The 18,329-nt window shown below is 35.9% G+C and overlaps 1 protein-coding gene across 6 annotated transcripts in view; it reads left to right on the top strand.

The window, feature by feature from the left end:
- The window catches only part of LOC100647144, a 39,052-nt gene extending 20,973 nt beyond the window's left edge, over positions 1-18,079 (top strand). For all 6 annotated transcript variants that reach the window (XM_048406726.1, XM_048406727.1, XM_048406725.1 and 3 more), the window contains exons 3-5: positions 6,194-6,427; positions 13,613-13,678; positions 17,449-18,079. In XM_048406726.1, coding sequence (XP_048262683.1) covers positions 6,194-6,427; positions 13,613-13,678; positions 17,449-17,622 — 474 coding nt within the window. In that variant the 3' untranslated portion in view covers positions 17,623-18,079. The remainder of the gene's footprint in view (positions 1-6,193; positions 6,428-13,612; positions 13,679-17,448) is intronic.
- The last annotated feature ends 250 nt before the right edge of the window (positions 18,080-18,329 follow it).

Below are 18,329 nucleotides of genomic sequence, written 5' to 3'. Positions count from 1 at the left end.
CGTTCCATGGTAGAAACTGGCTTTATACGACCGCCGTATTATTCTCACGAGAACAAGAAGACGTAGCTGCTTTTATTCGTTTGTTCGATTTATCGCGGCGAAGTCAAAGATGCGGTTGATTCGTATCCATTTAATTCTTCGTAGACACTTGCGTGTACACTCGAGGCTAAAAGTGCATTTATATTGTATAAATGTGGAATTTAATCTGCACAAATTCTAAACTTGATATATTTTAGAAAATTTTACAAAATTATGAAAGTACAAAAAATGTGCCATCTTTCATTTATAATACGAAATTGTCAGTCCTTTACCCATACCGAATGCTAAATTATCCGAATTATTCTAAATATTCGTCGAATTATATTTATATTATTGAAATATATTAGTTTCTTCATCTCGATGATTCATTGCAAAACTCGTGACACAAACTTTATACTCGTGGATACACTTTTGACTCCGACTGTATGAATAGACAAGATCTGCATTCAGATAAATGAGGATACAAATAGATGGTTTAACTCTTCAATAAACAATATAACTTCAAAGTTACATAACCGTGTATCTATACCTTTCAAAACATATTTTTTCTGTTTATATATTACCTTATATCGTTGCATTGTATCATTGTACTACCACCAAATAGAGTAATTGTAACAATTATTAGTTCCTGTTTCTCATGCCGAAGTAAGTAATTAATCGTAAGAAGATCCGGTTACAGAAGGTTAAATACACTCTTACGCTATTTTTCTTATACTCGTATAAAGAGATGTAATCCCTATAAAGAGTCCAAGAATCACGTGGGCACTTCACTCTTCAGAGAAAAAGAAGAACTGCGGAAGAATAATGGCCAAATTACGCAGCTCGCGTTCAATTTACCAACCAGCCTCGAGACGAGTTTTTTTGTTATTTCATCGTAAATCACGTGAAAGAAAAACTAGAAGGGAGCTTGAAAAATTAATTTATTCGATCAGTTTACAGTATCCTATCAACGTCATTGAACAAAAAACCTCAATACGCCATGGCTACATATTTCATAATTCATAACCGTGTTTGAGATTTTTCTGCGGTTTAGATTTTGAAATTTCTTCCATATTACTTTAAAAATAAATTTTGAGTTCTGTTTTTGTAGAACTACACGAACTATTCTATTAATGAGTTGATGAATCGGTTGCAAATGACGGAGAAGACAAAGATATCCTTGCGGATATTTTCGCGCATTCCAGTGGATGCGGTTCATCGACATTAATAGTGGGAGAGTAGAGAGGTTGCCTCGAAGGTTGCCGCGATTGCCATTCTACGTCTTTTATAATTCTATATTCAGCATGGACACGGCTACGTTTCAGCCGCTTTCTTCGAACGAACCCGCGCGAATTTCAAACAGGTGGAAGTGGATATCGATAACCTGTTCGACTACCAAGTTGTCTAACAAATTTTCTCTCTGATCGGTTCTCTCACTACGAAACTTTGAGCCGTTAATTTATTAGTCGTATATTTTTATTTTTATAATTATCATACCCGTATATTTATTTCATTTACACAACGCTCGATTGTAAGTAATTAAAAAGAGAAACATCGACGAGAAACAACGCGCCCATATAATCACACGTTCTTCGTGATTTCTGTTTGCGTTACCACTAAAAACATTCATGCTGCTTCATACTGCCGTGTATTTATTATTTGAATAAATAACTTGTCGTTCTTGGAATATTGCGTGCTAATTATCGTGGTTCAATTAACATTTTCATTTAAAGGATATTATGTAATATATGTTTGGAATATTTCTGATGACATTTTTTACTAACATCATTGTCTATCATACAGTGTAGTTAATCCTTCTGCCATACACTATAAATCAACCACAAAGACCTTCTTGTTCTCAAGATCTAATTATTTCTCTGTTAGATATACCACAAAAACAATTACGAAGATTTTCTTGTTCTTAAAGCTTTCCCTTTGTTATTAAATTCTTCACAACACAAACTAATAATGTCATAATATAAATGCGCCTCTTTCCTCTTAACTTTCTTTCGTTATTTATCGTGTATTGCCCAAGTTATAAATCTCCGAACATCATGAGTGCTTGAGTGCATCATCACACACGTTGGAATTATACAAATGTTATTTGCTGTCTTAACGCGTCCTAACGATTCGTCGACACTAAATCATATAATTAGAGAGGCTCGCGATTCAAATGTCGTGACGCAATCGTGGGTTGTAGCCAATGATCGTAGAAAAAAGAAACGAGCTTCGATGGCAGGATCGTACTCCGAGCATTCCTATGCAATTATAGTTTCCTTTTATCGTGTTGATCATACACCTGGATCGAGGGATCCGGTTTTACACCGAGCAACGAATGCGTAATGCGTGTTCATTAGCGATCCCGTTGAAAGTGGCTACGCGAGGATCTATAATATTCCACGGACATGATCGACTTGCTTGTGTTAGGAACAGTCGGCGATAATATGAGGAACGTACACACAGGTGAACGTGTACCCGCGCAAATCGCGAGAATTCCGATTGAATTATTTCGTTATTTTCCAATGAAACGGCCGAAGGTTGTGATAGCATTCGTTTACACATTCTCGTGATTGTTAACAATTAATTCTCCATAACGCCATGTCACTTCAACGTTACATGGATTTCGATATATCGGCATTACGTTTTATTTTATTTATCTGTTGTTGTGTACAGATAGTAGCAATATTTGTTTTTGATTAAACACTTATGGAAAAATACGATAGCTTTATCTTCGTGGCCTTCCGATCATAATATTACTATTTAATACAGTTTAGAGGAAACTATATTAATACGATGGATTTTTTTAAAACAATGCAACTAATTGTATAGCCCAACATATTTCCATATTTTTAAACCAGGATGAAAAACTACTTTTTCCCCTAGCAAAAGGAAATAAAGTTCCTGACTACGATGATTGCTTCGAGCGACCCGCGAGTGGATTCGTGAATCCGTTTGAAGCAATTTTTCAGTAACGAATCGAAAATTTCACGAAAAATGGTCCGCGAATGCAAACTACCTGGTCGTTCTACGCGTGTAAACTGGCGCACGTAACTGCAATCTCGATGTCCCGCTATGCTTTATGTAAAACTGACATATTTTCACGGGACGATATTCAAAATATCTACATGGCAAATTCTTAGATTGGTTTATCTCGCAATGGAACAGGATAGTAACTGTATTACGAATTATGGTACGGCCAACCGGTTTCGTACTGCAATTACTTGTTTGTTAGGTAAATCGATTTCTGAAGTTTCCTAGAAAATGGATTCGGGGAAAATTGAAATAATAGAGTAAATTGATATAGAGTAATTTGTGGTAATTTAGAGATATGATTTTGTCAATCGTCATTATCTTAATTATTTTTTAACAAGAACATCGAATGAATATCCTATACGTTGGTGGAATATTATTGAATACAAATACATATAGTCTTTTTTTTCTTACAATAACACAGTAACGTATTATTACAATATTTCTAAAAGTAATTAAAACAGAGTTAAGAATTTCAGCAGTACAAATATGCTTAGGAAATATTTGAAATTTAAAATTTGTTTTATATGCGATTTTATAAAAATCAGTCACTTCCTAATAAAATTATAAGAATGTTGTTATATTGATGTTTACAGTATTATATGATTAGAAAATATTACGATTAGTACATAAACGTTTCACACTTCGCGTCGAGGATGCTCAACATGATTCCACTTGTGCTCTGATGTTGTATGTAACTTCGAAGGACGTTAAAAATTATTTCTCGTAGTGTACTTTAGAATTGCAAATAACATCACACATACGGTTGAATTATACGCATTACGTGCCACGACCAATTTTCTCGTCGTTTTGCCGAGTGAAAGGTAATTTAACGATATCACGGGCCTCGTGTTTTTCTCTCCTCAAAACGTTGCCGACCTCTTCTTTCTTTCATCGTCATTAGCGAGTTAAAGTAACGTGAAAAAATAATAGAAATGAAAGTTTCGGTAAACCTTTGAATGAGTGCGGGCAGTAAGAAATATCAAATTTTTGTATCTTTCATTTCTTTATTTATCTTGATTTTATTTGTACGTAAATAATATTGGAAACGCGGAATACATAAATTCTAACTACGTATCTCTGGATACTGATGTCTATAATTCGAGTTTTTATTCCTGGGTACTGGAAAGACAGTTTCGATTTAAATATGAATAAAAAATGGATGCTGATAAATGGTTACCGTGTTCGTTCATCAAAACATTTGTGAGTTCTTGCTACGTCCTTAATCTTCGTTGCGAATAAATACGTTTATTAGCTATTGATACTCCAGTCTTTGCTATTTATGGTCATTGAATTTTGTTAGTCATTTTACCATTACATTCTTACTTTGCTAAAGATTTATCCTTCCATAGGACTTTTATTTTCATTTTTCCGAAACTAAAAAAAATCCGATAACGTAACTACTAACTAAAACAAAGACAGGATTCAATTTTATCACTGTTTCTTGAAAAAACTTTTTTAAAGAGCATCAAGTTTTATTATGTCTACAAGAAATAATATTGATGTCATTCTCATTATTTTCACCATTAAAAGAGCTTAAGAAAATTATTCGACATATAACAATTTCTAAGAATATTATATTTTTTCACGATTTTCCATAAATCGGCCACCTGTCCGCTCGTTAAAGAAGGTCTTTTATTCCCCTTACATAATATGCCAGTTATGTCCGCGCGTGTTCATATACATATTTCAATCCCCTTTCTGATTCTGTACATACGTATATCGTATTGAGTGTCATTATCTCGTAACACCCACGTTTCCCACTGTATACCTACGTGAAGTCTATTGCCTTCACCCGATCAGGCATTGTGAATGCAGTATATGTAAATAGAGTAGCTACACGATTGCCGAAGGTTATAGAACGGAACGCGCAAACTGTTAACGTTTACAGGTTAATGAGATGAATTTTACGGTGTAATAGACCACCTACGCAGTCGCGATCGTCCTTAAGATCGTCAATAGTCGGTAAATGTATGTGAAATGTGAATCGGTGCGCGGGCGAAAATTTGAATTATAATATGCGCGCGCTTCATCGTTAAAAGATTTCTCTCATGTGTATACATCGCGTAGGCATTATTGAAACATTTTCGTAAAATGTGAATTACATATTTACGTACGTATTTATTTGCTTGAATATTTATGAAAATGCATTTGGCAATTTACACAAATTAAAAATAAATCGAGACAGCGTTAAATTAGCTTGAAAATTTATAAAAGTATACTGCACCGAGTGACACTTGATATTTACGATGCAAGAAGTTGCAGCAAGCATATACGTACAACGAAGCTGGTTTAAAGTGAGGGTTAGCGCAGGAAACCTTAAGGAATAAACTCTGCCATGTTATTAGGTTTAGTTACTTCGTTGCATTATCGTTTATCTCTTCGCTTGATGTTCGATCCGCCCTGTTACTTGTTTTAAACATAGGAATCTTTAGAAATTGATCTGTATCTTCGTTGCTCGGACGAAGAGCAGAAAATCATGAAACCGAGAAATATAAAAATTGTTCACGAAAAAAAAGTATCCTATAATCTTTATCAACATAAAACTGGTTGCAACTCCTGATTCATTCTATGTCTTCCTGGTATTCAAACATAATGCAACACAAATTAATATTCTCGTTGTACAATGAAGTAAAAAAGAAACGAATCTTCTTAAATGAAATCAAAGTTGAAGTAATTGCGGGACAAGAGATAAATTAAAAAAAATTAAATCCACCTCTGAATGTTCCAATCCAATTCATCGCAGAGACAAATCATTTATCTATGTCTCCATCATACGAAACCTTCCTGTCGTACGACGTAATTTCGTATTTTAATCATAATTTCATATTTCATTTTCTGTCTCTGCGTGGAGCATAAAGTCATCGAAACCGTACTGTAATGCGACGTACTTTGAAGCGATATGATTCAGTCAAAAGTTGCAAAGCAGAACGTGCCGAGTGCAAACGTAATTCGATATTAAATTATAAGGGTTTCCATGCGCGGTATAGATCATAATCACTACGAAATGTCGAGGACGACGGTCGAATCGCGACGAGTCGTAGCTAATGTTTAAGCGCGTACACGATATAGGAAGGTATTGATCACGAAAGATACGTTTCACGATGTCATGATTTTTAATAAGAGACATTACGTCTGTTTACAGGCGTATATAAAGAAGGAACTGGGTAAAGTGGTGGTGTACACAACGACCTCCGGTATCGTGAGGAAAACGTTCTACAACTGCAAGAAGGTGAAGCAAATTCTGAGGACGCATATGGTCAAATACGACGAGTTGGACCTGTTTGGCGACGCAGAGTTGCAGACCGAATTGAGAGATCGTTTGGGCTCCACGGTGATACAGTTGCCGCAGCTTTTCATTGATGGACAACATATCGGGGTATGTAAATTTATAATATACATATAAATTAATTCTTCTTGTTGGAACAAGTAATTATTCATTTGTTTGATTAGTTTTACCCTTATTTCATATTGTAATGATAGCGAATTTTTGTACTCTCACGTAAATAGAAAATTTTGTGTGATGCAAAATGTTACTGCTACCATTATAAATGACATTAAAAAATAGAGTGTAGTTTCTTAGTAACTTTTTGCCAATATCTTTCATAAAAACACAAATGATCGATGTAAAAGGATTAGGTCAAACGTATTGGATACGGTGAAATTTATTTTCGCTGTTACACTAATATTTTATAATATATCGTAGATTAAACTAATAAATTTCAATAATACATTATTGAATATAATATATTAATAATATAATAATAAATTTCAATTTCAAATGGGTAATAAATTTTGTAATAATGCATGTCAAATGATTACAAGAGTTTACCTTCCCATTTTACATATTTTCTACTAATACAAAATCACAAAATCTCAAATCCACATTCTCGATAAAAAACGAATCTTTTGAAAATGTCCAAAATTCCGTACAATTTTTCACGCAAACCTAATACTCTTCAAATTATACGCAAGCGAATAGTTTCTAGCCGAATGGTCGTATGTTAACACAGCAGAAGGTTAAATCTATTTACTGAATACTCTTGTTAATACCGTAGTGGATAATTATCGCTGCCTACCGAGGTCATTATTAGAACGTACAACTAATATATCGGTGTATTTCTTAGCATAAAACTTGAACGAGCGTTAGAGGGAAATTGATCCTCGCCGGCACGTGTTCCACCTGTTCGCACTAAGGTTTACATTCCACGATTATCAACGAGAACGATGTTGAATAATGAAACGTGAGCATCTGCTGGTGAACGTTTCTACAAACTGTGTTCGACGCTCGTCAAACAGGTCTCTTCGTCATCATCGATTTTCTCGCCTACGGGAAACTGTAATCGTTTCTTTCCAAGCACTCGACATCCCTTTCTCCCATAAGTGCCGTTACTCACTAAAGACTTGCTCCTCGGCGAATACATTTGCATTAAGTTTAAGAGAAGATACGAGCTTCTATGTGCGTAGTTCGAGCCAGTGTGGCGCGCCAATCACGGCTATATGGATGACGCGTGAGGGACGCACGAGCAAGTAGATTCGGTCTGTATCGCATTGACCCATTCTACTTAGGGACACATTTTATTGAAAATGAGTAACGCAATGTCGTTGGAATCCGATAACGCTGTGGTAATGTTGAGCGATTCGATAGGTTTATGAGCGTGTGATTCTGCTGTTGGAAATAGATATAAAGCTCAATGTAGCGTTATTGGAAATATGAAGAACGATGCACTGTTATTAGAAATATAAAACTTTTGTTAGTGCAACGTTGTTAGAAATCTAAAGCTCGATGCAGCACTGTTAAAAATATAAATCTAGCAAATTACATCGTATCGATAGTGTGCATTGAGCCTTAATGTACATTCAATAGCGGGATCCTACGGCCGTGTGCGTTGCATCATTAAAAGTGTAAATTCGCCGAATTGCACAGCATCACCGCTACGAAATTATAGCGATATTGAATCCCCCGTTTGCATTGGGTTTCGCGATGCATTACACGATACGAAATTCGATCAGCCAATAAATTTACTGTACCTTCGGTGCTAACAATTTTTGAATCGTCAAATTTAATCATCAATTTTGACCACCTAATAATTTGTAATCTTTCGCCGATAGAGTCACCGACGATTGGTCGATAATAAGAATATGCAACAGCACATATTTGTGGTCTCGTTGGTTTTCGCGTGAATTTCTCGCAAGGCCGATGTCGTATTGCACAACTAGTGTCCGCATGTTTGAGAAAGCTGAGAGGACGCGGCCAGGAGAAATCAACTGAAAATGTCAAAGATGACAGACGAGCGCCGTCGCTTTGAATAGGCTCGCAAACCGGAAATCTGCTGTAGACACGACGCACAGTTACGCAATTGATACACGAGAAAGTCCTTTGTACACCGCATCTGCACACGTTTTAACGGTCGTTCATCGATCATAAGATTTCAAGAAGTTTCGAATTAGTTATGCGGACATTGCTTTACAATCGCGCCGCGCCGATTTGCAATGGTTCCACATTAGTGATTTCTTTCTTGCTGCGTCAGAAATTGTTCTACGGCAGCGCGCTGTTCCATGGTTTTCGCAATTCATCGAAACTTCGAGAAGATTTCGTGGCAACTGTTGTATTGCAATATTCCAAAGAAATTGAAACTAAAAATTTACCAATGACATATACAAATATACGAAATAATTCTATATTACATAACAATCCAATTATATCTACTAAATCTTTTCACAATATTCATCCGCAATTTTTACATTCCTTATGTATTTTCATATAATTTCAAACATTCTACCTCATTAGAAATATTTAATAGAACTTGGTTTCACCTCTGTGTTTATTTCCTCCAATAAATTCCAAGGAAGGGACCGTAGTCTGTTCAAACAGCTAAAAACAAAGGTTGAAGATAAAAATGCAATTTTCACTTAGAGGGCTTAAAGATCGTTATTTCCCAGTGGAAGCTCACGGTGTAGTTTCGCAATTCAGCGTTGACACGTGCAAAACAAAAATAAAACCGTAATGGAATTTCTGAATGACGCGAATATCACAGGAGTAGGTTTTCGGTTTCGGTGTTGCGTCCAGCGGAACAGATGATTTTGTGTTTGTTATTTTTCCTGCAGCGCGTTCGTGATGATCGTGTTTCTCGCGGCTCTCGGTTATTACACGCGTCGCACACTGCTTTTCTGCTACGTTTACGGCTATACTTTTACTCGTTTTACCAGTCGAATGCACGAAGAAAGTTTCGTATGGTGCCAGGTTCTGCCTCTATTTACGCTTTGATTGTTCGTGCAGAAGATGATGCTTCTGATATTGTTTTTCGACTTCAAAATCAAATCTGCCCGTCGCACCGGCATCCTTTACTAAATTGAGAAACAATCATAAAAAAGGGTAGGATCGGTGGAAGGGAATCTAGTTCTTTGAATTTATTCGAATTTTATGGCCTGAGAGAGGAACGCCTAAAGTTTTAGTTCACTGAGTACCAAATAGGAAACTAGGGTGGAAAAATTTTGATAAAAGGCACACGCAGGCATAGCTTTAATTAAAGATCTTCTACTATATATGCCATTTTCATGTTTCTTGCGAGGTTGTACTTCTATATGTAGGGAATTAAAACTAAGAAGTGCTACACCAATGTACAGAGATATTCCTGAAGATTTCTGTATGGCTACATGTAAGTAGACGCCTTATAACGTCAATCATGTAATACTGGAATCTGAAGGATCGTCATTTTTACAAAGATAATAAGTATTCGTCATTCAATATCTCATGGATAGAATAAACCTTGTCAGGGAAGACAAAGGAATTGAATTTTACATTCACATGCTGAGTTGGACTTAAGATAAAATCGATTTAAATAACTCTAAACAAAAACCATTATTATCTCAGGTTACAGTATGATTACCATAACGTTATTAAGAAATATCATTTAATATACTTGAGTCATCCCATTACGATCATTGTATCTGATTCGTAGAACTTTTAATACACTTTCGAATCACACGTACATCTCAGTAATTAACTTGAACCGAACAACAACTACAAATGAATTTTGCAAATTTCGGGCCAACCGATTGTCCTACTTATCACAACATTATTAGATATAAAATCTGTCCATGCAGTAAAATTATGTAACCTACAACCTCTCGCTTACCCACTAATAATAAGTATATCTATTATTGCTTAAAAAATTATCGTTTAAGATAGAATGAAGAAACTTGCAGGAAAATAGAAATATTAGGGATCACGTCTGTATTAAACGCATCGACCGTCAAGCACAACCTAGTTAGCGAAGATTAAGGAGTAGAAGTAGAAATTATGATAACAAAACATCGTGACCTTGTTTCCCAACTTCACCAATTTCCTCTTACTTAAACTGATAAAACAAAAGCACATTTTGTGCTGGTGTCGTGAAACAAGTTCTCGTAGCGCTTAATGCCAGTCGAAATGGAACAAACAAACGTGCAATTACATGCCGTGCAATTAGACGCACGCTCCGACAGTGGCGCGGTGCGCAATTACGTCGCAACACACCGACTAATAAATTGCATCATTGGGAGGCTGGAGAAATTCCGATCGCTCGTGAACGAACAACGATCCGCGGCCGAAAAATTACGCAATTTCAAGGAAAATTGAGCGTTAGAGATTTCCCAGATCGGCGCGAAGTACGTATGCATTCGCAACAAATATTTTACGATAACAGATTCGCAGCATTGTTATAAAAATGGCGAACTTATTTCGCTCTTCAAGACGTTCTCTTCGTTACCGCTAAAAATCCACTTTCGAGTTGTATATTTTACTTTCGAGCGTTTCCAACGATGAAATTTCTGAAGCTTGAAGTATAAACTCCTTGTATGAAGTATGTTTGAATAGTAAAAGTCCAGTGATTGAGAGAGGAAGGAAAAAGGTTTAATGATATAATTATGTGCTTCCGGAAGTTAACAGTTTTATTAATGTGAAAGATTTTTGTGATAGGGAAGTGCATATAAATATATTACGAAATATCTTTTTGTTTATGAGACTGCTCGTTTTAATAAAGATTTAAGGACACCTTCTCACGATTCTCTTCTCATTATTGTTTGCCATCATCGCTGAGAATCATGTGGTTTTTCCCATATCCTAAATTAATTTTAATATGTATGTAATATAAATATATGTATACAATATAGAGTAACATGAATTTATAAATAATTTTTTGGATGTAAATACATATTAAGATTTCCAATTTATATATTATTAATAACTCTTATAGATGCTCTTCTGTTCATCGATTTACAATATCCACATAAGTATCATTTTTTCAGTTATTTCTTAAGAAAGCGAAGAAAGTGAAAGCGAAAATGGAATGCAGCTTAGGAATCATAAAACGAAATTACTTCGAGTTTAATAACAGCTAAGTTGGCCCTCACCTTTCCAACACTGTGACATTTTGCTACTCATTTCACATTTTGTATCATTTCACCGTGCTATAGTTAGGAATAGAAAGAAGTTATTAAACGTAATCATCGTTAAGGCTTTCCATTAATGCGAATAGCTTTCCTTAGAAACAATTCTTAATGTTTTCCCTTCGCTTTCTCGCGCTCTTTTATCAACTTTCAAATTTAATTCTTATATTTCTTACTCTTGTGATCCTTTTCCATTCTCTGCTGTTACGTGATTGGAAATATGTCAAAGGAATATTATATACGCTAGAAAAATATAAAGGAAAAAGGTTGAGATATTTTTAAAGTAAAAGAATAATATAATATTATGAGATAAAAATAGTTCAATCTAATTTTTAATAACCTACTAAAAAATCATCAAGCAATTATTCTTTTCGAACACACCAAACAATATACTTCTCCACCAAGAATCTATCAATCACAAGGCATCAAGACACAAAACACGAAAGCTTGGATTTCACAATTTCAGCCGAATTCTGTCGCGTTAGCGCAATCAATTTCAACTCTTCGGAACAAACAGCGAATATATAATAATCATTTGGTTCTCTAAACACGTATCGAGGGAGCGTATCTCCTATCAACGCCATCGCAATTGCCCAATTTCACCGAGTGCCTAGTCGCGTCGCGGCGCTGAATATCAGAGATCTTGTCGATTGAACGCACGGTTGCATCGTCGCTTTGGTCACTCGCGATAATCGTCGAGCGGATAAACGCGAAATGTCAAACCGCTCGATCCAAGGTCTATCGAGAGAGAAAGAGAGGAGAACAGGGAAAAAGTGCGAAAGAGAGAACGAAAGGTGAAGTGGATTGTGTATAAGGCACCGCGGTCCCCTGTGGTCTCTGGCGAGCGTGTGTAAACGAAACACACCGCGTTCCAACTGCATTCCTCATCGACCGCGCCACGTGATAGTGTACGGATCCACTACTAGCTTCGAAAAACCTACAAAATAGATGGCCAATATGGCATTCGTATCGTTTGCATGATTCTTCGTTTGAGACTGTTTTTATGAATTCGTCTTGTCGCGACATGGGTGACGAATTGGAATTGGTGAAAGGCATCGATCGTTCGTTTTTTCGTAATAGGTTACGACAGACGTGCGTGGATATCGAAAGTTGAATAATTCGTTGGATGTTCCCTTGAGGCACGTTCCACGTTTGGGATTTGAAAAGGGAGTGGGTTCGATTTAGGATTTAAAATAATGAATTAATTGTATGTATTATTGATGGAAATTACCAATTGATAGATAACGAATTCATTGTTCGGTTGAAGAGATTTAGTGATGGTAAGAGACGCGGTTTTATTTATTAACGAGAGATAACAATACGAATATTTACGAATATGAATTGCTAAAATTGAAATAGAACTGGAATTTGAATTGTTAAAATGATTAGTCACTTTACAATTCCAAATTTGAGCAAAACTGTTATCAATAGCGAGTCGTAGTGAAAACCCTCAACAGTAGTTTCCATTTAATACCGGTTTGTGTCTCACGCTTTAATGTCGAAACATTTCCACGGACCGAGTTAAAAATTGAGACACGTTTTTACAGATCACCTATACTTTATTTGCCAATTCCTTTCACTGGAAACCAAACCGCTATCCTGTTCCATAAAAATAAAAAAAACGCTGGAAAGTAATAAAAGACACGCGAGGTAATGGATAAACAGGCACTATTAAAAATCATTGGAGTACGTAACTGTTTAAACAGCGAAGTTTCATAAAATGTTCATTACCAACAGCTGTTGTCACGTGTGTGTGATAACGCGGTACCGCTAAACGATCGGTGATAAAATACCGTGAAAATAGAGAAAACGCTTGACAGCAAAACCAAAGCGATTATAGCGGCTTTTACTTGGTCATAAATATTTTAATACGCGTCTCTTCGTATATAAGCTTACGCGACCTTCCACCGTCTCTGTGCAATGAAACGCTTTGTAATCGCCAGCGATTATCGCATATTTGATATTAAAATCGACTTGTCCAATTGCGCCCTTTGCGAGTGAAACAGAATCCTACGAAAATTAAAGAGAAAATGCCCAGAAATTCTACGTGTTCTTGTTAGCTTTGATAATTAAGTTTCATTAATACGAAGTTGTGGATGATATTCGTGTCACTAAAAGTTGCTTCTTCTTACAGGGATTCGACACCGTAGAGCGACTCAACGAATCTGGAGAGCTGAGAGAAATGCTTAAGCCTTACCAGGTAATTAAAAGTTCCATTTTATAAATCAGCATTTTCATTAACACTTGCAACAGATACTTTTTGTCGGTGGCTATTTGAGTAATTAATTGACAACTTTTGGTGGTTACATATTTCCTTTCTTTTAAAATGTTTGACGGACAGTGATCAATTTTTGTAAAATCAGTATCGATTTGCAAGGACTTAAAGAGTATCTCACCACGTGATTGATTCTTTTATATACGTTACTATAAATACATAAAAGTTGCTGCTGGCCAAAAATAATGTTGATTGAAGATTTATTGTTTATCTTATTATAAACTTCTGCGCAAAGAAAATTTCAACGTTATAATTAGTTTTATAAAAATAGCTGGTCGATTGACCTTGGTGTTAAAACTATTTTTATAATTTAAACTCAGCTTTTACTTAAAAAAATCTGCTTTTAATAAAACTGAGGAAACTGTGACAAAAAAATGTAGCAGAGAAAAATTTTCTAAAGATTACTAGAAAGTAATTGATCATCTCTCATACGTAAGGTATACCGCTAATGTAGTGTGCAGTTCACAACTTCGTAACTTCGTTCGGATCCAATATTGTAACAGAATTACAAATTCCGATATCACAGTTAATAATAATAAATCGTATCAGCATCTAATGACATCATATTATTCCTTCACGTAATTCCTCTATTATCAAACTGAATACATACCACGAATTCGATATTCTTACAATTCGATTCAATTCGCCAAAGAATTCAGTTCCCTTAGCGTATCGAATGCTGAACACGCGGATTTTACCACAATCTTTTGTCACCGTGTAATTCTGAGGAAGAATTACAGAGAATTCTGCCAATGTTCTTCACGCCGGAGAATTATTTGACCCTTTAGGAATTCCGTGACGGTTCCGAGAATTCGCTACGTAACTATGTTCCATGTCTGTGGAATATTTATGCCGTGTAGTAGAATGGAACAGCTGTGCCAGGCATTATACACATAACTGCGTGTTGGCGGACGATCGTGCGCGCGCGTAATCCGTCGCGAATACAAGGTTGTACAATCCTTTCACTTTTATCCGACGATATCTGCCTCCACCTTCCTTTTCCATCGCGATCATAAATTTCGATGTCGTGCAATTGAAGTTTACCTTGCAGCGAATAAAGGTCGTTTACACTGTCGCTACCACTATCACTTTCCTGATATTCTTTCCGTGCTGTCGGCCCTTAAACCTTGTGGTCGTCCTTTGGATTCATGTCAGCACAAGGACATTTTTCTCCTCCATGCAAGGTCTATAAATTTTTCAACGAATCCTTCGAAAATTAATACCTTGACGTATTTAAAAATTGCTACTTGATCGTTACATTCGATTATTTCGTTCAGTATCCATAAAACCCTATCGAAAGTTGGCAAATGCTTGTAATTGTTTGCAAAAGTTTACGTCGAAACCAAATTAAAACGTATTTTCACGTACGTTCGTCGATCCATAGAAATGTAATAGCGAATTTTTTCTGATTTGTTGTTGTGACTTCAAACATTCTCAAAGGCTTGCGATAGTTTGCGGTTGCTTGTTGTCCGCAAGGCTATATGTCTCCACCGAAAGAAATTTTCTGCCGATAATAAAATACACTTTAGTATAAAAATCGAAACACGATTAGTGTATACGTTTCGTGTAAGGTAAATGTGTTTCTGATTATCTTGCAATAAGAATGAGATTGAAGAGGCGAGTAGTTATTATGTAACTGGCAGGAATAAGGGCTAGTTTAATTGGAAGAAATGGTGGATGAAGGATGCGCTTTATGTAATTCTGTGTGCGATCATGTTAACGCATCAATCGAGTAATTAATCTAAAAATTGCGTATAAAAATCTATATGTTTCAAAGTGTTAGTTAAGTGTTAATATTAATGATATATTCTGTATTAATAGATTATTGAGATGAAATTATTAGTCTTCTAAAGAAAAGATTTAAAATGTTGGGTAATATATATAACTTTGTCCAATTAGATATACGATCGTTATCACGTTGATGTTAAATCAAGTCATTAATGATTGAATAAACTTTATATAACAATTACACAATTTCAAGAAAACATTGCGGACTGCCTCCGAGAAATTAAGAGAGTGAGTTGTGAGAAAAACAATAATATCGTATATTTTTCTTTAAATAAAAGTTAATTACCGATTCATGTGATGTATCAGAAAGACGCGTAATTAAACGACACCCACGATATACCCTTTCCCCCCTGTCTCTTTACGCAATACTTGCATAATGTATCATCGTTATTCTAATCTTCCTTCGTACGATAAACATGTAGCTTACACGTGTAACGTGTATATAAGATTTATTTCATTAACACGTTGAATATCAACCACGTCTTGTCATTTACAACGCTACCGTGTTACATCGATATTATACTGAAATCTACCCATTGTTGGACGATATTTTATTGGATTCGAAAACTATAGCTGCAGAAGTTTGACATTGACTTCCCTTCTATCTTTTAATACATTATATATTTAATTGTTCAATTGTGATATATTTTATAATATTGTGAAAAGGTAGGAGCATTTTAATTTGTCATCAAAGCGCGTGTTAAACACACGACAAAGAGGATTAAAGTAAAAACACTGAAATTCCGACGTGTTTCGAAATCGAGAGCGTTGAAGTCAAGGAAGTTAAACAAACAATTTCGTTTCTCACATCGTCCACTCTCAGGTTGATGTATATTCGTCGTTTTTGCGAAGAATGCAATTGAAAATGAGTAAAAGTGAAAGCGATGTTGGGCAACATCGCCGAACACACCGCGTGCGCTGAAAACTAATGCAGAAATAAGAATCGTCACGCTTCTTTTATAATCGTTGAATGATAGAGTCCGGCAATTATTCGAGCATTAGGTTCAGCGCATTACGTAGATGAAATGTATATATAATGTGAATGGAATTGCTACGGATGATCAAATCAGAAACACGATCGATAATTCTGAACATTAAGCTAGATATATATTTGATACGAAGATATTAATGTTAAAATATGCTTAATTGCGCAACTCTCTGCTCTTTAATTCTAATTCTAAATCTGCCAAGTAATTCTCCACTGTGCGTGTTTTCTACTTAGATCAAAGCTTAATTAAAATTCTTTCTTCGCTTTAAACACATTCTTGAACTTGTCTCACGTACACGCTCTGCATTTAGAATTCATTCAGACTCACGTTTCAATCCGAACAGCATGACGCAATTAATCATCAAATCCCCTTATAGGAGGTGTGATCTGGGTGTTTATGAAAGATAATTTCCAGCTACTGTAATATGGTTACATTCAAAATACTTTCCTCCCATAATTATACAGCTATTGTTAGTCTACCATTGTTTTACTGCCGGAAATACTCAGAGTATTCACGACGATTATATTTCTCAATAGGGCTATTGACTTCTTTCTAATTGTCTAGACATCGTTATTACGAGTCTAGAATAGCTCTTTTCCTCTAACAACGATTAAACAAGAATAGTATAATAGGATATGAGAAGATGAGTACTATATCGGAATACTAATAGACAATGAAACACTATTGTAAAATTTACTATATGTATTATATTTTCTTCAACAAGCTTCTTCATTTTTAGCCGCCATTAACGCATCGTGTAATCAAACATATAAACATTTCATTTCATATATCCAGTCATAACTTCAATCTAAGGCCTCCCAAATGCAAAAGTTCATTCATACCACTATCCACGGAAAAAAGAGGTAGAAAAGGAAAAGAAATGGTTACTCATCTCTACACCGTTGACTTTTATTTCAGAGCGAAGACGCGTGCACAGTGTGCCTATTCTGCGGCGGTTACCAGTGGCAGCTGTGCCCGGTTTGCAATGGCAGCAAGAGGTCTGTTCATCGTAACGACTTCACCGCGGAATTCGTCGCCTTGAAGTGCGCGAAATGCGATGTGAACGGTCTGATTCGCTGTCCCCATTGCTGAGGCATCAGAACGGAAGAAGAAAACGGCGAGCACGTGCTCGAAACGACATCGTATCCCCCATACTGGCATCGAACCGCTAGCGTTACACGTTCCCCTATCTAAGACTAAGGTGCTACAAGAAGTATATTGCATGTTAAACACGTTATGGAGAAGTTCTTGCTGTCTTGTCGCGAACAACGAACAGATCTATTGTACGATCAGTCGCATATCAAACGATCGCCGTGCAAGCGCTGTCTCGACTTGAATTTTTTCATTCACTTTCGTCCCATTCACACGAAGAGCTTCGTGGCATTAGATATGATTTATGGGAAGCACTCATGGAAATTCGAGATAAAACGGCGCCGGCACGCTCGATCTTGAATACCGAGCACGATTCGCAGACACTGATCGCGAGACCGTGCACGTGAATTGTAAAATATCGACTAATAAAGCTTATCTAATGTTTTGTAACATGCAACTCGTGTATTTGTCTCTTCGTATTTTATTGCAGTCCCGTTTCTTTCCCCTTTCCTGTGAATTTTGCGACTCGAGTTGTATATTTTTATTCTGTATATTTCTTTACGAAATATTTATTTTCCAATTCCTTGGAATTATCATTTGCTTCTCTCCGTCTCCTCTAAAACTGATATTTTATGTTAAACGGCGCCCATGTTACACTACCAAATATCCTTGACCACTTCCTCCCCCATTTCAAATTCCAGTTGTTT

Source organism: Bombus terrestris, chromosome 6, assembly GCF_910591885.1.
Source record: "Bombus terrestris chromosome 6, iyBomTerr1.2, whole genome shotgun sequence".
NCBI lineage: Eukaryota > Metazoa > Arthropoda > Insecta > Hymenoptera > Apidae > Bombus > Bombus terrestris.
This window is presented reverse-complemented; position numbering and strand designations above follow the sequence as displayed.